Here is a 25,521-nt window from a genome sequence, read left to right as displayed (position 1 = left end):
TACCTATGAAGGCCATGAGCTAATATATGACATTCAGGGAAGAAAATGAAAAGAGAAAAGACTAGAAGAAAGAGTGATGGATGGAAGAAAAGGAAACAAGAAAAGCTTGAAATGAAGACAAAAGTAGAGATGAGACCTCAACAGTGGTATAATTTAACCTTTTCTTTAATGACCTAGGGACCAGAATATAAGGATTACTTATCAATTGCAATTATAATATGATCATTTTCCAGTCTCATTCCTATCACTCCCTTTTTATGGCCTTGGGTTTTCCTTCTGCAACCTTCTCATAATATGTTGCTTAAAAATATCCTGGAATCTGAGAAATGTAAAACCAAATGTATAAGGGTTATATGTAAAATAAACCTGATTAAATTCTTATCCATACTAAAAGGTCTCTTCCACAGAGTAAAGTACATGAGCTTTAGTGCATGGACTTTGTGACAGATTTTTCAGTGGCATTTCATTTACTTAACAATTTCTCTTCTGTATCGCAAATGGTAGAGTTGGCCAGAAACCTGACTCAAATATATGGGAGTGCTGCCACATGTGAACATAGTATGTATGTAGCCTTGCAACAGATTATCTATCCTGCACATTTGAATATGAGATCCAAATTCCCCCAAGGTATTGGCACAGTGTCTTAAAATTGTATTTCTAGCTTTGTAGCTTTTAAACACATGAGACATAACACATTTTCTTGAAATTACTTTTTTCTTATTTCAGGAACGATTATTACTCAAGCTTCTTCTGCAAATATTCAATGAACACATTCTCAATGAATGAAGAAAAATCTCTGCCATGGTTATATTTTTATAAGGAAAATGGGAACTATCTTAAGGTCATGCTAGAGATATGGTAGAACAGATATCATTTAAAAATAATACAGGATTTAATACCAGTGATTTATATTCTATATCAATGAGGTTATCTGCCATTGTATAGTACTAACATTAATCATATGGTATTATTTAAAACCCAACCAACAATATTTATATTAAACATTAAAGGGTACAATAAATTGCACCCTGTGTGCCTGTGAGACAATATGTGTGGTTATTTTTAAATAAATTATGCCATTTCAAATCTTGGAATAGAAAGCCAGGGACTTTCTGGTCTTTTGATTTCTAATTCTGAACTTGATTTTGATATTATGAGAGCAACTGATATCAGTTATTTAAATATTTGAGGCGAAATTCCAAAGAAGCAATTTATGCTTAAGTAATTTAAAAGTTATTTGATGTTCTTTGGAAAATATGGCTTTGTGATGTGGAAGAATTGTCTTTGTTTCTTGTCCATGGCACAAAAACTTGCACATAATAAATACTCAATTCAATTGTTGAAATAAATATAATATCTATACTTAATAGAGAGTAAAACAATGACCAAAATGTAAGCCTTCCATTATAATTTAAAAGTTGTTTTGATCTAATGATTCCAGAGAAGCAGTAAATGGTGCATTTTTCTCCTGCTCCACCTTCCTCACCAAACAGATTTTCAAAATTTCACTGGTTTTGCAAGCAATGAAGACACAGCCTAAATAAGTAGCGGATATTGTTAATGAAATTATAAAAAAACATTGTTATCTTAAAGGATTATTCTCCATTAAAATATTTTGGGCACCACTTAAAGTACTGCAAGAACAAACTTACCAAGTTTTACTTCAGCATTATGAGTCAGTAACACATTCTGACCTTTGATGTCCCGGTGAATTACACGGTGTGCATGAAGATGAGCTAAGCCCTGCACATAGATAATGTATATTTATTTAAAAAGTCACATCAGTATATATATTTTCTCTCTTTCTGGTACTGTTCTTAGTATTTTTGGAAAACCTTTTGGTAAGAAAAATGGCCCAGATTTGCTTTTTTCAGACAAAATTCTTTCTTTAGGCTGGAATTACTACAACCAGTTCCCAGAAATACTGCTTTTGGCTATAAGGAAAGGAAAATAAATCAGGACACCCATGAAAGGAAAAGAACACCAAAAAGTAATGTTTGTATACATTGGGCCGTTTACCTTCCTTTCTAGCCTCCATCTTTCCAACTAACCATAAGAGTGAAGACCTGGACACCTTAAATATAATAGCCACTGTTTTACTCTATTCCTCATTCAACCATTTCATTAATCCAGAATATTTTCTAGTCAACCTTGTAGGCTGAGAATTTGGGGGACTATGGAAATTCCTTTGAAAGCATTTGCAATTTGTATTGGCTTACTATGTTGGCTCCAGCCTGTTCACCACTAAAACTAACCTGTGACCTGGCTTCAGTGAGATTGCTCCAGATAATAACTGGGGATTAATAACAGAAGTAACAGTAAAAACAGCTAATATTAATTGAATCCTTTATTTTGTTTTACTTTATTGCCAGGCACTGTGCTAAGTGCTTTACATGAAGGAAATTATGAAGCTGTCACTGCAATCCTTTGAGGAAGGTACTACTATCACCTCGTATTATAGATAAGAAAAGTGAGATTTGGAAAAATTAAGTAACTGATTCAAGGACACACAGCTAATACATCATGAACCAGAATTTAAACTCAGTATAGAGTTTGCACTCAACTAGTTACACTATTAGCACAAGTGAATCCAATTAAGATGGGAGGAAGGACATTCTAACAGTATATCAGTGGTCCGATTCAGTTCTGTTAATATCCTTCTCGGGTGACCCTAAGCACCTAAGCCACACAGAAAAATTTGAGTGTGGTAGATCAAGAATATTGTTCTCATCCAACTTGGTATTCAAAATGAAGCAAGCTTTAAAAGTAGGGCATTCTTCAAATAGGATATCTGTCTGAAAAATGGTTATGGATGGTTTGGGGCCATTCTGTAAAACACGGACTTTTGTCTCACTTTTAATCTCTAACGATATAGTGCAGCTTTTTTTTTAAGAACTCTAAAAATCTGAATGACGTAATAAATATTCCAAGTGGTTATTTCTATGATCCAATGAACACAATAGTCTAACTCTGACAGAACCATTAAAGAGCAAGGCTTGGAAGGGCCTGGTTACCCGTATTGCAACCTATCTAAAGTTAAGGACATAGACATCACCTGAAAATCTGCTTTCTCTAAAGCCTTTAGGTCTTTTTTGGTATCCTGATCCAGAGATTATGTTTAGAATTCTTAAACCAACCTGTATGAGCAAGTATAAAGTACACTGCATATATTACTCCCAGGTATTTTCAAGGCAGGGGAGAATGACTATATGAAGACTCACCTGAAGGATTTCTCGGCAGATGTAAGCAATCCAATCTTCTTTCAAACTCTGATTTCTGGTCATTCTTACTACATCAGTGACTGAGCCTGCTGCACATAACTCCATCACCATCTGCAGGGAAGTCAGCAAAGTGTCAAGAATTAGAAAGTAATTCTATGAAAATATCTGGAGAGTTTTAGTCCATATGGCTTGTATTTATATGTAATGTTAGGGATTAAGACATTGCAAATACTGGCTCAATTGTCTGGTAGGAGTCTCTAAAGGCTAGTGGAATTAAAGAGTTGAAACCTATCCAAAGATCAGTGGAGGGAGGGAAGGCAGGTACCACACCAGGGATATTTAACCAAGAGGTAGAATTTGAGCTAAGCCTTGAAGGATAGTGTTTGGATATAAAGAGAAGGAAGAACATTCAGTTTATTGAAAAAAGAATGATTATATTCCTGTAGAAAGCTTGTGCAGGAGACAAGCCTGAGTGATGCCTGGAGTGCAACAGAAAAGATCATTGAAGGAACAATTTGATTGCAAGTGAAGAAGCAGGATAGAAGGATCTCAAAAGAATTTGCACTTCAACATTAAGACTAAATTTGTTTGTTATTGTTGTTTTGCTTTTGTTTCTAAATTCTAAATTTTAAATTATTGTTTCCTGAGATAGTGGCAAACTACAATTTCAAGGGGTAAACTATCAATTGTATTCCTATAGGGCATTTTTTCCCAAATGACTTTACTGCTAAGGAAACTCTATTTTAAGGCTATTATCACTGAAACCATCTTGTTCAGATGTTATTTTATTAACAAAAATTTCTCAGAACATTTATCTTTTTGCCATCAATTAATCAGGTACTAAACTAGTAAATTTCCTTTCCTATATTAGCTGGCTAGAGGCCTGGACAATGTGAAAGAGAATATATCTATTATAATCAACCCAAGAAACTTTTCTTAAGCACAGGTTTCTGCATTAGTGCCCATGTCAAAACCTCTTTATAAATATAACAAAACATGTTTTTTTTAAACTGTAGGCAAGTTAATTATTACTGTAGATGAAGGAAACCTAAAGGATATGCCCCAAATCATGAATATGTAAATTCTACCTCATTTCTTGTTGTAATGCTAACATTTTCTTTTCAGTAAATCATTCCTTTAATTTATATTTGTTCACAATTCATATTATTGCATATCTTTCACATAAGTACACTCTCACAAAAAAGAAGAGAAGAAATTGCCTAACAAAACTAATTATACAGAGAAACCACGAAAGTTTAATTTTCATGTTAACTGTATTAAATGGTCACAACATGTACAACTGTGGTAATGGAAGCAAAGTGGCTCATTTTGAACCATGACAAACATAAATTAAAGCCATTCATTCAGATGTACCCTGGAAAAATCTTGTTAATATTACTTAATTCAGAAGCGCTCTAGTCTTAAAGGAACATAAAGACATTTTCAATTATTTTCCCAGCTTTGTAAGCATGATGTCTGGCACATACACTTTATAAATGGTAATCATTTAGTCATTTACTTACTTCCTATTTGTTTTGATTTATATGGGCAAGACAGTGTAAATGGTCCCATGAAAACCCTTGCCTCCACAAATAATTTATTCATCCTTCAGATCTCAGTTCAAAAAAAAGTTTATTAAAGAAGAGTTTCTCATTCCCTACTTAACTTAGATACCTTTGTTATTTGCCCACATAGAAGCATGTTATTTCCCTTCTGACCAATTATATACTCATTTGTGTGATTATTTGACTGATACTGGTCATTGCAAATGGACTGTAAGTTCCAACAGGTCAGGGACATGTTTGTTCAGTTTATCCATGTAATCTCATAATCTAGCAGAAGGCCTGGCAAATAGATGGTTTTGAATAAATATGTTGAATAATTGAATGAATTGAGTACTGATAAATACATCTAATAAGGAGACTGCCATACAGGCAAGAGGAAAAAAATTGTAAGTAAAATTATATTAAAAGACAAATATTGTATGCCAAAAATATACCAATAGTCATTAAAGGTGTACAGCAATATTTAATTAAATGCCAACTGGAGTTGTCAGATAAAAGAAGATTTACTTAACTGGACATTTGGAATAAAATGGGATTAAAGTGAAGATGTTTAATTTGGTGGTTTTGAAAGTGTGGTACCCAGACCAGTAGCATAAACATCATCATCTGTTGTTAAAAAGTGCAAATTCATGGGCCCACACCCCACACCAATGGAATCAGTAACCCTATGGGTAGAGCTCAGCAATCTGTGTTTTATCAGGCTTTCCAGGAGATTCAGATGCACACTAAAGTTTGAGAACCACTATTTCAATTCAGTTCCTTGTTGAAAATATTTCTATAATGTCCACTGCCCTGCTTCCTAAAGTCCATTATGTAAAGTGGAACAATCTTTCCTTGACAACTGAAGGTTCTTAAAATTCTTAGTTATTATTTTGAAAAAAAAAAACAATACTATTCTTGACTTGAAATGGAAATGTAGCTAGCAATTGGACACTGACCCCACTTCTGTTCTAAATATTCCTTTTGAAATAAACATATCTCTGACCAGAGCTCATTTTCTTGTTATTTGACTATTTCTGCCATAGTGGGAGGCAGCAACATTCTGGTAACTGTAGCTTATGTTTTAGTTACCCTATACAATTTATATCTCATTGATCTTTAATTTGTGACAGTATAGGTATAAGTAGACTAAGAAAAAGATAAGTCAACTAACAAATTAGAAAAAAACTTCCGGGAGTTATGTTTAAACATAAGTGCATTTCCTTAGAAAAACTTAAATGCATCCATATGTTCATGCTGAATGCTAATTAGAATTGATACTTATCCAGTCATTATTTGCAAGTCCATCAGGTAGTCTCCTTAGCCATACCTCTAATTTACCAGCAAATATACAGAAAAAGTTAAAAGCAGCAAAACGATATTTAAAAAGAAACATGTTAGATATTCCCAGTGTTCATTTGAGTCCTCCTCTATTTTACCCTGAAGACCCTTGCCAGGAACTTATGTTACTTTTCCATACTTTATTACTCCCATCTCCAGGAATCAGAACACATTTTGTCATACTACTTTGAGCAGTGGAGTGTTTAAGTATTCCTGTAAGTGCACAAAAGTGCATCTCAGCTTGTGAAAATGTATTTCCTCAAGTGAGATTTAGTCTTAGGAAATAAGATCAAGGTTAAATACATACCCAAAGTTGGTGCCTCTGGCCGGGGGGGCTCAGCTTGAAAAAAGCACCATAGAAGGACACAATGTTTTTGTGGAAAGAGTACTTCTTTAAAAGGTTGAGTTCAGTCCTAAGATCCTCTTCCTCATCCTGCAGAATAAACAATAGACAATAAAGTTCCTAAACTATGCCAGTTAATAACTATGGGATCCTAAACTAGAGTAGAACAAAGGAAATTCTATGGCCACCCATTATACCCCACAGCAATTTATAATATAATCTCAACTAGAATTATCAGAGAATGGAGATCTCTGGTTAACTGGGAATTTTGGAGAAAATAAAGCTTAATTGAAGATCTTTTAATTTAGTGGTTCTGAAAGTGTGATTCCTACACCAGCAGCAATGGCCCTTGTATAAAGTTTTCACTGAAAAGAATCATTACATTTTGTTTATTTTGTAACTGTTTTATTGGAATATAATTTACATGCCATACAACTCGTCCATTTAAAGTGAAAATTCAATGGTGTTTAGTATATTAACAGAATTATGCAACCATCACCACAATCCATTTTAAAATATTTTTATCACCCCAAAAGGAAACCTTATACCCTTTAGTTATCACACACAAATTCTCCTACAAACACATACCAGCTTTAATGAACCACTAATATATTTTCTATTTCTATAGATGTATCTATCCTGGACATTTTATATAAATGAAAATCATTTCATATGTGGACTTTTGTGACTAACTTTTTTCCCAAGTTTTGCCCATATTGCAAAATATATCATTATTTTATTCATTTTCATTTCCATTTATTAACTGATAGACATTTGGGTTAGTTCTCTCTTTTGGCTATTATTAATAATGCTGCTGTGAGCATTCATATCAAGTTTTTATTTGAATATATACTTTTATTTCTTTTTGGTGAATATATATATTTATTTCTTTTTGGTATATACATAGAAGTGAAATTATTAGGTCAAATAGTAACTCTGTATTTAACATTTTGATGAAATGCCAAATCATTTCCACAGTGCTGCACCTATTTACATTCCCAACAGCAATAATGATTCCAATTTCTCCATACCTTCATCAACACATATTATTTTCTGTTTTATTATTATAACCATCCTAGTGGGTGTCAAGTGGTATCTCACTGTAGTTTTGGCTTAAAATTCCCTGATGACTGATCATATTAATGATCTGTTCATGTGCTCATTGGCCATTTGTATATGATCTTCAGAGGAATGTCTAGTTGAAAATCTTTGCCCCTGTTTTCTAATTACGTTATTTGTCTTTTCATTATTGAATTGTAAGATTTATTTATACATCTTAGACCCAAGTACTTTATAAGGTATTTGATTTGCAAACATTTTGTCCCATTCTGTGGGTTGTCTTTTCACTATCTTGATAGTGTTCTTTGAGAAATAAAGTTTTTAATTTTAATAAAGTCTGATTTATTGATTTCTTATTTTATTGTTTATACTTTTGGTGTCATATCTAAAAATCCATTGCCAAAACTAAGGTCATGAATATTTATCCCAATGTTTTCTTCTAATAAGCATTTTATAGTTTTAGTTCTCACATTTAGGTATTTGATCATTTTGAGTTAATTTTCAATTTTTTTAATGTTTATTTATTTTTGAAAGAGAGAGACAGAACGTAGAGCAAGGGAGGGGCAGAGAGAGAGAGAGAGGAAGACACAGAATTGGAAGCAGGCTCCAGGCTCTGAGCTGTCGGCACAGAGTCTGATGCAGGGTTCAAACTCAAGATCTGTGAGATCATGATCTGAGTCAAGTAGGTCGCCCAACTGACTGAGCCACCCAGGCGCCCCTTAATTGTTAAATAAAGTAGGGGTCTAAGTTCATTCTTTTACATTTGGATATCTACTTATCTCAGCATCATTTGTTGAAAAGACTATTTTTTCCCCATGTATTGTCTTTGCCAAGTTGTCAAAAATCACTTGACCATAGGTATATGGAAATAGTGCTATTCCATTGATCTGTGTATCTATCCTTATACATGTAACCACACTGACTTGGTTTGTGACTCATCGCTTTTTTTTAAATGTTTATTTATTTATTTTTGAAGAGAGAGAGAGAGAGAGACAGAGAGAGAGATAATGAATCCCAAGCAGGCTCCACACTGTCAGCACAGAGCCTGAGGTGAGGCTTGAATTCACAGACTGTGAGATCATGACCTGAGCTGAAATCAAGAGTTGGGTGCTTAACCAACTGAGCCACCCAGGTGCCCCTCTGACTCACTGCATTTCAAAGGTACTGGTTTGATCTGTGCTAATTTTTTTAAAAGATATGCTTAAAGTCATTTATTTTCTTAACCACAACAGTGATACATATGGATAAAATATATTTACATATATGAAATAAAATATGTAAGTACTCCACAATCACTGAACATTTCTTCCTACCAATGGTAACAGTTGAGTGTATATTCCTCCAGACATTTTTATTCCTGCAGAATATATATATTTCACTACTCTGCAACTCACATGTCTTATTCAATACCCAAAGCACACATTTCTACATCAATAAGAATAAATGCACTCCCTTTCTATGGATGTGTAGAATTACATTGTATAAAGATACGAGGCTGCCACTCAGGGAATTGGTCAGGACTAAAGGTATGTTTTTGAGAATTATCTCTATAGTGATAACTGAAGCTATCTTTTTGGATGGGTTCACCAAGGTAGAATACATAATTTTAAGAGCTATTTCTAGAAGAAGACAGTGTGATGTCATCAGAAAAGGGCATCTACACTGAGCATAAGGACACATGGGTTTTAGAACAAATAGCTAAAAGTTGGAAATTTACTTAATTTTCCCAAGGTTGAATTTGTCCTCAAAAGTCTGATGGAAGTTGGCAGCCATTACCTATCTAAATGGAATATTAGTAGAACCAAATAGGACAATATATTTAAAGTTCTTTGAAGTTCTTGAAAGAAGAATGCTATAAAAGTAAGGTATTATCATACAGTATCTATGTTACTTCACCTTCTCACTTGCATTAGTGTTATCAGAACTGTACACCTTTCTCCACTTTTTACCCTAATCTACAACAACATCAGCTTTTACTTTCATCACATTTGTTATAGTGGAGTGAAATGGGAAGCTATTCTCTCTCCCTAAAGATTCAGCTGTCCCCTTGTACCGTGACAACTAGGTAGTTTCCATAATCCATCTGTAACTATTCATAGCCAATCTAAAAACAGCTTTTTGCTTCTCAATAATTTAGAAATCATCACACTTTATATGTATACAGATGCAATGCATTGGAGAAAAATATCTTAAAATATTAACTTACAAAAAAGTAACTTAAATTGTTGGGAATTTCTGATGAGCATATCATTGATTTATGCATTTAGATATAATATTCCTAATTTAAAGGAACTTACATACAAGGAAATAAAATTCACAAACATGAATGACACAATCATTGATGAATACAGGATAGTGTATAATGAAGTTGAGGGTGATATAAAATGGCTCAGGTAGTGATCTCCCACTTGACAAAAGAATTCACTACCTGGGTCTTTTGAATGCCTACTAGCTCTAAATTTCATTTGATTGTAAATAAAAAAGCTCTCTCACTGCATCTATAAAGGTTCCATTTATATAACTTTTCAAGAGTACTGTTATTGTGCAAAATAAATATATGCTGTAGTATGTAAAGACTTTTTTGACCAAAAATAATTTTTTTATTAATTTTTTTTATTTGAGTATAGTTGACACAATGTTACATTAGTTTCAGGTATATAACATAGTGAATCAACTTCTCTATATGTTATACTATGTTCAGCACAAGTGTAACTACCATCTGTCACTATACAACACTATTACAATATAATTGACTATATTCCTTAATTCTGTGCCTTTTTCATCCCTGTGACTGACTCATCCATAACTGGAAGTCGGTATCTCCCACTACCCTTCATCCATTTTACCCCACCTCCTCCCCTTTGTCAACCATCAGTTTGTTCTCTGTATTTATGTCTGACTCTGATTTTTGTCTATTCATTTCCTTTTTTAGATTCCATATGAATGAAATCATATGGTATTTGTCTTTCTCAGTCCTACTTATTTTATTCAGTAGAATGGCTAAAATTGAAAAGACAAGATATAACAAGTGTTGACAATGATATGGATAAAAAGGAAATTTCACACACTGTTGGCAGGAATTCAAGTTGGTATAGACACTGTGGAAAACAGTATGGGGTTCCTCAACAATTAAAAATAGAAAAGAAGACTTTTAAATTAAAAATACAGTTGAGCTCCTATTCTGAAATCCAGTGAAAAAGGATACCTTTGACTTCTTTCGGGCAATGAATCAGAAAGGGCCAACTGGCATGAAAATAAATTAAGGAATTAACCTTTATCTTTAGTTCTCCCCAGAATTTCCTTCAATTATATTGGCTTGATGACCTGGGGGTAGGGGGAAATAGATATTTTAGCTGAAATTAATAGGTAGCTGAATATATCTAGTCAGTTATCATTTTCCTTCTTAGTTTATTCTCTCAGACCCAGTAGGAAAGATGGGAAATGTTTTTAATCTTTAGCTATAGTGTAATTAGACTTTAAAAAATAGTTATAAAATAAATATAAGGCAATGTACTAGGTTCTGAAATGTCCCCAAGTATTCATAATACCTTATAAAAAGTTTGAAATCTCAGAGAAATGGCTAGCAGCTGAAGAACATTCTTTAACATTTCTCTGGGATTTTCCAGTGGATTTACCCATAAATATTCAACAACTAAAAAAAAATCTAGACACCTATTTGTCTTTGGGAGAAGGGGATGAGGCCTGGTTTCTCCAGGTTCTCTGTATTTATTGTGTCATAAAGGCAGAAATAAATAAAACAATTAACTTGTGGCATGAGAATCATATAGAAGTCCAGGTTCCAGTGTCATCCCAGCCTCCCAAGGAAGCTCAGTTAATAAGTTCTCTTTGAATTCCCTTAACCTGTTTTCTACAAAGATAAAAATTGATCCTCGTGACTTTCATTCTTGTCATGTAGGACCCTTGAACTTTCTGCTTTACCTCAGATATGGCTGTCCTTTGAAATGGTAACAACATCTGCCATTGTATATAAATAAACCTCAGGAACTAGCAATTCTATGTGTACATGGGCATTGTCAGTACCTAGCAAGCCACCATCATTGGGTTGAAAGGAACATGAATTCATAAAGAGTGCAGTAAATAAGAATGAGATGATGGTGTGAGGGTAAGAACACAAAGAACATGTAAAAGAGAAGCAGGGGCCAGCCTGAGTCCTTTAACTTGTTTGGTAGTTTGATTATCAAAGAGCTTTTTTTTTTCCTTCTGAGTTAGAAAGGTCATGTCCACAAGCAAGAATAGAAGAATAGCTGGGCTCAAGGCAGCTATGCAATTGCATTTGACCATATTTTTAACTCTGTTTATAAGTAGGCCAAATATTCTGGTGTATTTTACATATGAGAAATCTGAGGCCTAGAAAAGTAAGACCTGTTTCCCAAGTATTTCTTAGCTGTTTAGTGGTAGACTTGGGATTTAGATTTGTGTGTCTGGACTTCCACATTATTGCTATTTCCATAAACCTCTGACTCAAAGAGATGTGTGTGTAAGTCACAACCTTCTTATCCCAAAGGATTCAAGACGATTTATAAATACTAATTGACTGATCAGCTAGCAGTTATTTTTCTTACTAAAATATATAATCAGAGAGTTCAAAGTTCCCAACTAGAAAAACTTTTAAGAGTGAGTTTCCCACATAAATGTAAACTCTCCCAAAACCAATAAACCAAGATCAGATATGTTTGAAAAGCATTAGTGTGTTTGCCATTCTCAATTAACAGGAAGTTGAGCTTGTGAGAAACACATAAGTACATTATATCCATCAGGCCAAGTAGGTAATTTAAAACTCTCACAAATATCTCAGTAATATGATGCTATAGCATTTCCTGGCTCAGGGCCAGTTGTCCCAGCGTGGCCTGAATATCCTAATTTTTGTCAGAAAGAGACAGCTCAAGGATACGACAACTTCCTTTATAATTTCACCCCATTCTAGAACCAAAATATTTTTCCTTGTGGAAAGAATACCAGAGAGGGTTTGGGGAAGATCTTTAAAGGAACTTATTAACAGAAATGTGTGATGAAACCAAATTAATCAATTATATTTTTCATACCTTACACTTTGTAGCTTCTTGATCTACCAAAGTGTGTTAGATTAATCAGTACTACCTGTTTTATTTGGATAGGCTTTGATTCCAGAGATACATTGTAAACAAAACAGGAGCCTGGTACTTACTAGATCAATCATGAAACTGTTTACCAATACCTTTCTAATATAAATACAAACTTTCTCTGAATGTGATTGGGTTAATGGGAAAAGTTATCCTAAATCCTGAGAGCATATTTATTAAGACACAAAAGGTTGAAATATTTGAATACCAGATAGCTGAGGAGAAGTGTAAGAAAAAAAAGGTCAATTAACAAAATTGATAATGGGGTGCCTGGGTGGCTCAGTCAGTTAAACATCCGACTACAGCTCAGGTTATGATCTCTCGGTTAGAGGGTTCGAGCCCCCCGTTGGGCTCTGTGCGGACAGCTCAGAACCTGGAGCTTGCTTCAGATTCTGTGTCTCCCTCTCTCTCTGCCCCTCTCCTGCTCATGTTCTCTCTCCCTCAAAAATAAATAAACAGTTAAAAAAGTTTTAATAAAATTGATAAGAATAGGAATTCTGCTTTTAGGCTCACACAATATTTTGATAGGTCACCAACATCTACTGAAGAAGAATTTTCTTTGTATGATTGTATTCTAGAGCTAGCAAATTATTAGTCATAGAGAGTGCTTTGTAAGGAAGTTATAGAGCTTCAAGTACAAAGCATTTCCACTCCTTTATGTATTCACGTACTGTGCCAGTTATCTGAAGACTTTTATGTTGGATAGCTGTGGTTTTCTGTCTGCTATTGTTCTTACAATAAAAAAAGAGTAGTCCTCATTTAACTCATATACAATAGCAATGTTTCTTAGAATCATAATGGGGGAATAGCCAATCAGTCTGGAATACCATGTAAAAGGTATAAAAAAGACCTTACCAGGGCCAATTTAAGGCAAAATTTGCTCTTGGTTTCATCATCTCCTTTGTTGCTACTCAGCTAGAGTGCTCTATACTCTGTGGGTATAATTAATCCTTCACCTGCTTTCAACACTTACCTGTTCAGGGAACTGTTTCTTCTAGCCCCTGATTTCTGACGATGTTAGTGTTCAAATATAGTGATTGATCTATGTGAATGTGTTAAAAGATAATATGTTATCACTTCCAGGCAAGAATATTTTAGTTATGGCCTTCTAAAGATAATGATACAAGGGTTAGTTTAAAGGTGAAAATTAAAGGAAAGACAACTTGGGAGCTAAAGGAGACTTTCCGTACTCACGCTGTATCTCCATCCAACAGACTTTTGATATTTATTCACTCTCACTCGTCTTCCTATTTCAGGTAAAGCGGTCTGCAAAAACAAGAACAAAATGTTTTTAGACCTACTAGTACACTTTGAAAATGATTTATTCTTAAATAATTTGTGTTCTTTGGGCATTAAATGTAAGAGTGACATAATATTATTCCTCTTTCAATTTTCACTAATAATTTTACTTAAAAATCAGATTCTTATATATACAGAAACTTGGCACCAAATTCAAAATAACAGATTTAACTACCATATTAATGGAAAAATTACAATTTGATGTTAGTAAAGTGCTATTTTTCCTTACAAAACACAGTAATTGAAACTATCTATGGTATGAAAATGAGTTTTAAATATTTCAAAAGTTAGAGTATCTAAAATGTAGATTAAATGTCAGTCAAAGGTCTCTCAAGTCAAAACAAGGATAATAAATATGTTAGATAGTCTCACTAAAAAAGTACTGGGCTGATTATTTGGAAGCCATGATTTGTAGGGCAAAATAAATCCACAAAACCTCAAAATCCCTTAAAATTAACATTGGTTTGCAACATTTGACATTTACTGGCAAAATAAAAAGCATGCAACTCTTTAAATAGTTTCAGCAATTCACTCCTTGCACAAATTGGAAAATAACAGTTTATGGCATTGACAACGGTTCAGTGAATATGTATAATTTTTCAAACATAACATTTGAGAATTTAAGGTATAGTGAAGTGAAATTTTTTTGACTTTTGCTATGTTCATGCTAATATTATCTAGAGAAAGTGAGGCACTCATGCTAAAGAAAGAAGACAGAAATCAGTACTTAGCAAATTCCAAGACAATATGTTATGAACCATGATGCAACTTTATAAATGTTAGCAGGAACAATGCCAATTAAACTGTCTCTCTTGCTCATCTGTCAGAAAATGTCTGAAAAATGTGCATCTCTGACAATTTCTTTCCTTCTACCTGTCATCGAGAGTCTAATGGCCTCAATTCTCAAAAGGAAAGATTGGACAGGGAAAAGTATATGATCGAACACAGAAGGATTAACACAACATTAGAGGAAATCTCCTCTTTGCTATCCTTAGAAACAGATAATAAATTAGAAATATACAGGAATATAGATATTTTCCTTATTCTTATAGAATACCAAAATATGTAGACTTTTTGTTGTGAGTGAAACATTTTTATGTGTAACTACAATAAATCAATAATAAAGATAATATACTATGGATAGAAATAATATTAAATGACACATATAATAAATCTAGATAAACATAATTATAATTATGTATAATAATGATGAAAAGCAAATACAATATTTTCTGAGCTGTGTATCTAAGTCCATAGGATACCATTAAATTGAACAATATATGGATAAGATACATTACCTTACGAGCATTCATCACTTTAACAGCTGTAAATGCACCAGTTTTTTCATGGAGTCCCTGAAACACAGGAGAGTAATAAACATTAAATGCCATTTATATAATCAAGAAGCAGGCATCAATGGATGAATGGATACAGTATACTGCTAAGTGAAATAAGTCAGTCAGAGAAAGGAAATTTTATCATAAGATTTAATTCATATGTGGAATTTAAGAAATAAAAAAATGAGTAAAGTGAAAAAAAAGAGAGACTGAGGCAAACCAAGAAACAGACTCTCAACTATAGAAAACAAACTGATGGTTATCAGAGGGGAGGTGGGTGGGAAGGTGGGTAAAACAGGTAAAGGGGATTAGGAGTACACTTATCTTGATGCACTGAGTAATATATAGAATCATTGAATCACTATATTGCACACCTGAAACTAATATAACAATGTGTGTTAACTGGAATTAAAAATTTTAAATTAATTAATTAAGTTAAAATATTGTAGCCTATTATGGAATATAGCATATTACACAGAGATGAAATATCAGGTACTACATAGAGAACAGAAAAATCAAATTGTGAATATTTTAAAGAAACTCCAACCAACTGACTTGAAAAATCAAGCAAGTTTATGGAGTATTTTTGCTTTTTTGTGTTTGTATTAAACAGTGGACATAATTGGCCATTTGAAGGTACTGCTTTCTTAGTATATTTCGTCTAGGTTTACGTGGCACCAGAGAATCTAAATGGAAAATAAAAATTTCAGATTGAAGATAGGAAAAAAGGAGATGTTAATACTCAACATTTTTTCAACTGAGTATGTGGTATTAAACAGATACATCTTTCCACTGGACCCTCATATACACTAAACAGGTTTTTCCATAATGATCATAGGTAAGAGTGATACACAAGTAATTCAATGACTGTAAACTGTTTGGTATGCCCTCAGTCCTAAGAACCAATGATATTTATGAAAGGAAGAAGTTTTGAAAGATTCTTTCTTATTGAAAATGTTATGAGTTCCAAAATTTAATCTTATCCTAAATGCAAATACAAGTTATAGATTTATAATTTTCAAAAATGGACACAGATGTTTGGAATATGAATTCTCATTGTGTGGTTGGTGCCTTTTAACATATTTCAACTTGTAGTCATAGAAAAAAAGTTCCGTTTTTTAAAGTTTATTTAGAGAGAGAGGGAGAGAGAGAATCCCAAGTAGGCTCTGCACTGTCAGGACAGAGACTAATGTGAGGCTTGAACTCACGAACTGTTAGATCATTACCTGAGCCAAAATCAAGAGTCAGGTGCTCAACTGACTGAGCCACCCAGGAGCCCCCAAAATTCAGTATTGTGTTGATATGAGTTAAGCTTCAACTTAAAACATAACGCCTTTTCTAGAAGAATATTTGATTTGGGGGCTGTAGTGAATTACAGTCTCCCCCAAATTTAGGCTAACTGATAACTTCAGAATGTGACCTTAATTGAAAATAAGGTCTTTGCACATGTAATCAAGTTAAATGAGGTCATACTGCATTAAAGCGGCCAATGATTGCTGCCTTGGTAAGAGAAAGGGGAGGGAGATTCAGACACAGAGACACAGACACACACACAAAGGGAGGATGGCCATGTGAAGACAGGAGAAATTGGAGTGATGCAACTACAAGCTAAGGGATTCCAAAGATTGCTGGCAACAACTAGAATCTAGGAAGAGAGAAGAAAGGATTCTTTCCTAGGGCCTTCAGAGGAGGAATGGCCTTACAGACTTCTGGCCTTGAGAAACATAAGAGAATACATTTCTGTTGTTTTAAGCCACCTAATTTGTGGATTTGTTGCCATAGCTGTAAAGGACTGTCACTAATCACAGATCTCATGTGAAAGACAGCAACACTTTTTTACTTATAGAATGATCAAATGAGGGGTGGTGTGTCTCAATAGTATCGTTAATATCTTGGGTAACCTGTCAAGTGAGTAAATGCAAAAGATTGATTTCAGAAATGTGATCCTTAAATATATTACTTGTTTGTTGTCAAATCTCTTTTATAAAGTATCCACTTTGAAGTATATGAATACTATTTTTAGATGATTCTTACAAGTCCTCTCATCAAAACAAAGCCAACTGATCAAAGAAAATCAAAAGGAAAAGAATTCTCTACCATTACCACTAATGTTACATGCTACATAAGAGTGTCAGCACTTCTCTATTTTTCCCCACTGATAAGGCTGATAGTTTTTTAAAAATATTTATTTATTTTGAGGGAGAGAAAGAAAGGGAGAGAGAGAGAGAGAGAGAGAGAGGGAGGGAATTAGCAGGGGAGAGGCAGAGAGAGAGGGAGAGAGAGAATCCCAAGCAGGCTCCGTGCATAGCCCAACATGGGGCTCAATCCCACAAACAATGAGCTGAAATCAAGTGTCAGATGCTCAACTGACTGAGCCACCCAGGTGCCCTAAGGCTGATAGGTTTTAATCTCATGTGTTTAAGGTTACTTCAATTTTATTGAGCATGCCACAATTTGTAAATGGGGTCATGTGTCAGAAATGGATCAGAAGATTTTCCAGTAACTAGAATAACTCTAGAAATGCTGGCACCTTGACTTAACTCCAGTTCTTGCCAAATAACTAAGCATTAAATAATCATACTGGATAGATGGTTGTAGCACTGATTGGAAGTGGCACGGGTTGCTGATTTCAGTTTATGAGGACAGGCCTGAAAGAGTTATGTGTCAAAGTGTTATGTGTTGAATTGTGTCCTCCAAAAATATACACTGAATCTCTAACCTCTGGTACCTGTGAATGTGCCCTTTTTGGGAAACAGGGTCCTCGCAGATGTAATCAAGTTAAGATGAAGTTGTACTGGACTGGGGCTGGCTCTAAAACCAATAACTAGTGTCCTTCTAAAAATAGGGACATTTCGACACAGATATGGAGAAGCAGAATATTAGACTGATATGTATGCAAGTCAAGGAAGAATTAGATTTCCGGCAATCACCCAAAGGTAGAACAGGCAAGGAAAGCTTTCTCCCTAGAGACTTGAGAGGAATAATAGCCCTGTAGACACTTTGATTTCACAGTTCTAGCCTTCAGAATTGTGAAGGAACAGTTTTTTTTTCTTTTAGACCATCCAGTTAGTGTTAATTTGTTACAGCAGCCCTAAGAAATTAGTACACATAGAAGGATAGCAACTAAGCTAAGGGAATGAGCTGGACTTGGGATAGGGTTCAGAAGAAACTACTAATTAGTGTATAAGGAAATATCTAGAATCAGGTGAGCAGTTTTGGGTGAAGCATCACAGCTACCAAAATCTAAAGGAAAGGAAAATCTGAAGGTAGCATGACAGCCACCAAAAATTTTAAAGGAAAGGAAAATTTGTAGGTTATTGATTGATCAGAAAAAAGGAAGTTAATATTTTAGATATTAACCCTTTATCAGATAGATGGTTTGCAAATATTTTCTTCCATTCTGTAGGCTGCTTTTTCATTTTGTTGATGATTTCTTTTACTGTGCAGAAGGCTTAGTTTGATGTAGTCTTACTTATTTTTGCTTTTGTTGCTTGTGATTTTGGTGTCATACCGAAAAAATCATTGCCAAGACCAATGTCAAGAAGTTTTCTCCCCTATATTTTCTTCTAGGAGTTTTACAGTTTCAGGTTATTTAAGTCTTTAACACATTTTGAGTTAATTTTTGTGAGTGGTGTGAGATAGGGGTCCAATTTCATCCTTTTGCATGTGGATATATGAATATGTTGGAGACTCTGACATTCATCTGCATCTCTGGAAGAAAATATACATTAATATTTTTATTTATTTAGCTCTTATCAAGAATTATAAAGTGTTTCCCTAATCATTTATATAAGCGTTTTTAGTGAAAATTTTCTACATTGGTATGCACAAATACAACGTGATGAAAACTGGTTCTCGCACATCCTTTAAAGGAGTTATATATGTTTCCTTTCTTGATTCTCAAAGGTTATTTATGGGCTAAAGTACTATACTGTGCAACACAAATATTTGCCATGTTACGTAGCAAAGATATCATTTGCTCAGTGGTTAGTAAGCCACAGAGTTTTTAAAAAGCTAGAATACACAGTTATCATACTCATGACACACATTTAGTGACATAATTGAATGTCTTTAAGGTGCCACCAATGGCCATAAAGCAAAGATAATCAATTTGGTTGTTATTATCTGTGATTTATTCTCTCATTTGAAAGTTGCATGAACATATTTTGTCAGACAAAGTATCATAATGTTTGGTAAACATGCTCACTGTGTCTGTAGAGGAATTAAAACCTAGATCATGAAACCATATACTGGGTTAATATGCCTAACCATTATGCAAGCTTTTATAGAAGTCTGGTATATCCATATAATAAATAAATGGAAAATTGCTGCCTGTTAACCTAGTATTTTGGAGAGTTCCTTCTGTATCTTGACTTAAAAGTTTTTATTTTCAAATAATTTTAGACTTAGAGAAAAGTTTCAAAGATCATACAGATCTTTGTTTCTATGTATCTTCTACCCAACTTCTTCTAATGTTAACATCTCATATAACCAGAGTACAATTTTCAAAACTAAGAATTGATATTGGTACAGCATTCTTAACTACATCATAATCCTTATTCAGATTTTTCCAGTTTTTTCACTAATTTTCTTTTTGTAAGACCCAAACTGGGATATCTCATTCCATTTAGTTGTCATATCTCCTTAGGTTTTTGCAATCTGTGACAGTTCCTCAGTCTTCTTTCTTGTTTTTCATGACTTTGACACTTTTCAAAAGTACTCATCAAGTATTTTGTAGAATATACCTCACTTTGGGTTTGTTTAAAGTTTTCTGAAAATTAGACTGAGGTTATGGGTTTGGGGAAAGAACACCACAGAAGTGAAGTGCCCTTCTCACCACATCATGTCAAGAGTATATGGTATGAGTGATCACCAGTGATGTTAACCTTGATTACTTGGTTAAAGTGATGTCTGCCAAGTTTCTCCATTGTAAAGTTACTATTTTTTCCTTTCATACTCTGTTCATTAGAAGTGACTGATGTTGGTTTTGAAAAGGGATAACATTATTCTCAAGTGTTATCTAAAGAATGTAGAAGTCATCTTGAGATAAACTAATTGTTCAGTGGTGCCATCTTGTGGTTCCCTGGCCATATAGAAGCTGTTTTGTGATCTCAACAGAAGGCCATGTTGTCATAAACAGATTGTCTCCCTCAATCAGATATTGAACCAAGACCAGCAAATCCAATTTCTAGGATGTGCCTTGTTTTTCAATTGCAACAAATGTTTTATGAGAAATTAATTTAATACACCATTGTTGAAAACACAGAGAAAATGCTAAAAAAGAATTTTGGTTTTGGATTCTAGACTGAGTGTTAAATAACCTCACAGTTCTCACTGGTCCTTGTGAATTTTATACAGGAAAATCACAAGGAAGCCTTAAACTATAAATGTGGGGTTTTAATTTTTTTTCTATCATCAATAAAACTACCAATATCATACAGGAGCCACTATCTGCACTGTATTAACAAAGATTCCTGAAACAAAGTTTGCATGCAAAAAATGACTTCTTAATTCTCAAGCATTAGAGAGCAAGGAGAAAAAGATTCTCTTAGTCCTCATTCCTATTATATGAAAAGAAACTGCTGCTTAAATCTATTGTGTAAGCTCACAGGCCCTCTCATATTTGAATAACAGAAGATGATATGTAGTAACTGATTTGTAGCCATTCTTGACACTAAGTTCAAACCTATTGACATTTGGAATCAAGTAATGTATATCTTCAACTCAAGCATCTCTTTGACTTGTCATCAAGCTCATTCAACTTATTCAAGTTTGATTATTAATAGATACATACGATATAATATAATTTTAGCGGCAATAAAAGGTCAAATAGTCAAAGAATTCCCTCTTCCACCCCACCACCTGCCACAAAATCATTCATTATGTCCTCAATTTTATTAAAGTAATAAAACACCCTGATTATTCAAATGTTAGCTGAGAGAAAGACATACTGAGTTATTATTTGTCATTAACACTTTAGCATGAGTTAGATGCTCAGATTAGATAACTACAAGAATGGCAATGAATAGTTAAGTGTTGATGGAGGCAGAAGGTGGAGAAAGGAAAGGATTAGAGTCTGAAGAGTTCCAGGAAATCTTATCCTGTAGCCACAAGGAAGGTAGCAGGTATCTGGAATGGTGAGCAAAGTAAAGGTGAGTGAGAAGGGATACTCAAAGTGTGAAGGGAGGTAAGAAAAAAATAGGAGGGGGAGTGGATGGATAAGTAAAAAGAAACAATGTGTCAAGTCATAACTTTATTAGAGGAATTTACAGTTTTTAATATGTATACACCTGGAACAATTAGAGAGTAAAACAAAATGCAAAGATTAATTAACAACATGAATTCCAGGTCCCAAATACAGACCTAAATACAGTTTAAAGGCAAAAGAATGAACACATGATACCCTGTGAAGGTCTTAAATGAAGTCCTAAAAAAAAATCCCTGAGTAATTTATGTTCTTACAACTATTTTCTAGGGTTGTACTCTAAAATATAGTAATTGGGACAAATGTGTATTTTTTTTTCCAGGATCATTTGAAATTTTCTAGGAGAGAACATAAATTCCTCAATGTGTTTATTTCAATTTGGCAAGAATTTGTGTTCTTAAGTAATTAACTTAGATAACCAAATAAGCAGCATTATTTAGTAATTAACTTAGATAATCAAATAAGTAGCATTATTTAGTCTGCTTCCCCCAGGCAAAACATTTTACTACTGTGCTGTTGCTCTGCAATGGCTCCAAGCTGAACATTAGCATTCAGAGTCTGCCCTATGAAAAGAAAATGTGGCATGTTCCTGAATTTAGGGTACTAGCCATATATAAAAAAAAATTGTTAAAAGGTATATGTGTCTGCTTTAAACAAAAGCCAGTGCAAGAATATCTTGATACACATAACAGGAAAATTAAGAGATGGTCATAAAAGAATTCTGTAGTTTACAAATGGACTTATACTAGTTTTCATTAAATACTAAACTTATCAAATTTATTTTTGGAAAGTCAAATTACATACTACATTTCAGATTACTTCCAATTTGGGGGAAAATCTCAAAAGTAATAAAGCAGGTCAACTTGTACATTGGGGATCCATAATCAAACTATAAGTTACTCAACTGTTGCAGAAGAAAATTATTCAGTGTCCTAGTCACTTGAGACTTAGCCTTGCTGACTTCTAACTGACCAACCAGTCCCCCATACTTCTTTTTGGCGCACATCATCTCAAGATTTCCATTTTTGTTTTATAGGCTTGTCCTGTGCCTTTGGCCCTGCTCAGATGGAGATAATTTGATGTTCCAGTTATTCATTATTTCTATTAGCAAATTTAGGAGATAGATTCAGTAATGGAAGGGAGAGTAGGAAGAGTGGTAGTGGTAGAGCAGGGAATAGGTGATGAGCCTTAGGTGGGACTCAGTCGTCTCAAATCCTTTATAAGTATAGAACCACACTGACAACACAAGAGTAAGATAATTACATACAGACAATGATAGTGAAAAAATACATTAAGGCAATGAAGTCTAGTTATGAAGCACATAGTTATATCAATGTTTTAGTCACTCCATCAATAAAATCAGGTGAAACATAAAAGTACTTCAAGTCTTGGAATATATTTCTTTTGCTTTGGAATCTGTAGTGCCTATCATAATGCCCGATACAATAAAACCATTTTAATGAATAATTGTCGAATAATAATAAATGATGAATAGAGTAACTGAAAAGGCTTCCTGGAAGAAGTAGAATGTCAACTGGACCACAAAGATGACATAACATTTTAGCAAATTCTGAAGGGTAGAGCGGACCTAATGAGTGACACACCATAAACAAAGGCTATGGGATAATGTTCAGTATGAGGGCACAGACACTAAAGAAGAAAAGAAAAGGAAAAAGTGGGAGTGGCCGTAAAAAGAGATGAAAATGAAAGAATTCAAGAGTGCACCTGTTTTATAATGCTAGAAACTTCAGTGTACAATTTTTTAAAATAAAATCTTGTTGAAAATAAGACAGAAATGATCATTAAGTAATTAGCCATTAGTTGTTTTACATTTTATGACTGACTTCAGACCAGTTAATGGTCTGAATGCAAAGCTCAGGGTGGCTAAGGCACTGAAAAACCAGTACTGAATTGCAGTAATGATCAAGTTCTTGGGGATTACACATTTTAAACCATAACAAATGATTTAAAATAGCAGTTGTGACAGCTGTGTTGGAAAAATCCATCATTCTGTGGCAGTTAATTACTATGTTTTTCCCCAGAAAGAATACAAGACAGTCCTTGATGGCCTTGTAATTTTGATTAGGCAAAAAAACTTTATTTTTAATCATGCAATTAAGGAAACTGTTGTGGAAAGACTGTCAACTATTCAGCACTTCCTACATTGTCCTTCCAGTTATTTGCTTTGCCTTATGTTGGCAAATATAAACCACATAATCCCCAGGGCATTCTTTCTTTCTTTTCAATTGGTTTTGTGGTGGTGAAAGGCCACAAGGCACTCACTACATTCATGTCCATTTGGTAACCTTGTTTTTTATTCACACTGTTTTGTCCTTCTAGTCATTTGTTTGACTGCCAACTTTGTGCAAACAAACCAAGTGATGCTTCAAGGCCACCAAGAGTGCAGCCGCAAACAGCATCTGGGAGTACTTTGTGCTGTGCTGTGGAGGAATGAGACAATATGGCTAACAGGATAGTTTATTTCAGCCTTGTGTTTGTGGGAAAGTAAAGACATGGGGCCGGAGAGGACTTACAAAGAGTAGCGAGTCCATATTCGTGCCTTTTAAAGGAATTCCACAAACTACAACATTAGAATTGATTTAAAAGTTTTAAGGAAGTCACAAATGTGTAGAGATGTTTGATAAATACTATTTGATAACTGAAAAATTTATTGAGACTCACATTTTTTATAGATCCCACAAAACCTAGTGAAGTGCTAGGTCACAAAAATCATGCCCATTACATTTGATTTAGGCGAAATATTCATTTAGCTGACAAAGGGCACTAAAGAAAAGAGAATTTCTGATTTGATATTTGTAATCACAAAGGTTTTGATACAGCCAAGTGTATCAAAGTTGGAAATTTAATTTTGGGTGTGACTTTCTCCTTTTGGAGAGAATTCAGAGTAAGCAGGAGCAGTTATTTCTGGCTTTGAGCAGGTAAATCCTAGAGTTGAATAAATACTATTTTAACCTTGGCACATTAGGATTGAAGTCTTCTGTAATCAAGCTGCTACAACTTTCAGGGAAAACACTGCAATTTGGGGGTGGGGGAAAACAGCAACTACTCTTCCTTCAAGAACAGTAACAAAGAGATTGTTGCTGGTCTTTATAAACATCATTTATGACACAGTTGTCACTTTTGGGTCCCTATGAAGAAATGTCATAACTTTATAAATACGAGAATAAATCTGCATTCAAGTTGTTTCAGTAATGAAAATGAAACTTACATTACAACTTGGTACATCATAATCCTGAGGCTTCATAAGATCCTCTTACTTAATTAGAGTTGACCCTTAAATAACACAGGGTTGAACTGCACAGGTTTACTTATATGCAGATTTGTTTCAATAAATATATAAACTTATGATACCAATAAATATAGTACAGTACTATAAATGTATTTTATCTTCCTTATGATTTTCTTAATATTTTATTTTCTCTAGATTATAATATATAATACAGTATAATACATATAAGATAAACATATATATAACATACACATAACTTATAAAATATATGTATTAAGGTGTTAATATATGTGTTAATCAACTGTTTATATTATCAGTAAGGCTTTCAGGAAAGATAGACTATTAGTAGTTAAGTTTTGGGGAAGTCAAAACTTATACATGAATTTTTTGATTGTGTGGGTAGATTGGTGACCCTAACCTCTGCCTTGTTCAAGGGCCAAACTGTAGTCTATTTACCTATCCATCTCCATTATTATACTGGCATCTCTTTAAAGGCAATTTTTTTCTATACATCTTTAGAGTCTAGCACAGTGCCTGGCACATAACCACCACTCAGCAAATATGTGTTGACCTAACCAAATAAATCTCCACATGGGGCTCTAAATAGGGAGGAGATGCATGGGCAAAGGTGTGTGTATGTATATTTGTGTGTGTGATAGCAGGAATTACAAAAATAGTTTTTATGCCAGGTTATGTGGGAAAAGAGTTAAAGAGCCCAAAGTTCAATGTGCACCATGATACAGGAGTTTCCTCACAATGACTGTGAAATGCTAAACTGCAACAGACTACTCCAGGAACTCAA

General features: G+C 34.0%; 1 protein-coding gene across 2 annotated transcripts in view; it reads right to left on the bottom strand.

Moving 5' to 3' along the window:
* NRK (Nik related kinase) overlaps nt 1-25,521 on the bottom strand; it is a 147,125-nt gene that overhangs the window by 59,946 nt on the left and 61,658 nt on the right. For both annotated transcript variants that reach the window (XM_045471500.1, XM_045471501.1), the window contains exons 3-7: nt 15,226-15,282; nt 13,823-13,894; nt 6,414-6,539; nt 3,222-3,332; nt 1,653-1,743 (exon numbers count right to left, since the gene is read on the bottom strand). In XM_045471500.1, the coding sequence (XP_045327456.1) occupies nt 1,653-1,743; nt 3,222-3,332; nt 6,414-6,539; nt 13,823-13,894; nt 15,226-15,282 (457 nt within the window). The remainder of the gene's footprint in view (nt 1-1,652; nt 1,744-3,221; nt 3,333-6,413; nt 6,540-13,822; nt 13,895-15,225; nt 15,283-25,521) is intronic.

This window comes from Leopardus geoffroyi, chromosome X, assembly GCF_018350155.1.
Source record: "Leopardus geoffroyi isolate Oge1 chromosome X, O.geoffroyi_Oge1_pat1.0, whole genome shotgun sequence".
Taxonomy (NCBI): Eukaryota; Metazoa; Chordata; class Mammalia; order Carnivora; family Felidae; genus Leopardus; species Leopardus geoffroyi.
Note: the sequence above shows the minus strand (reverse complement) of the source record. Positions and strands in the feature narration are given on the sequence as shown.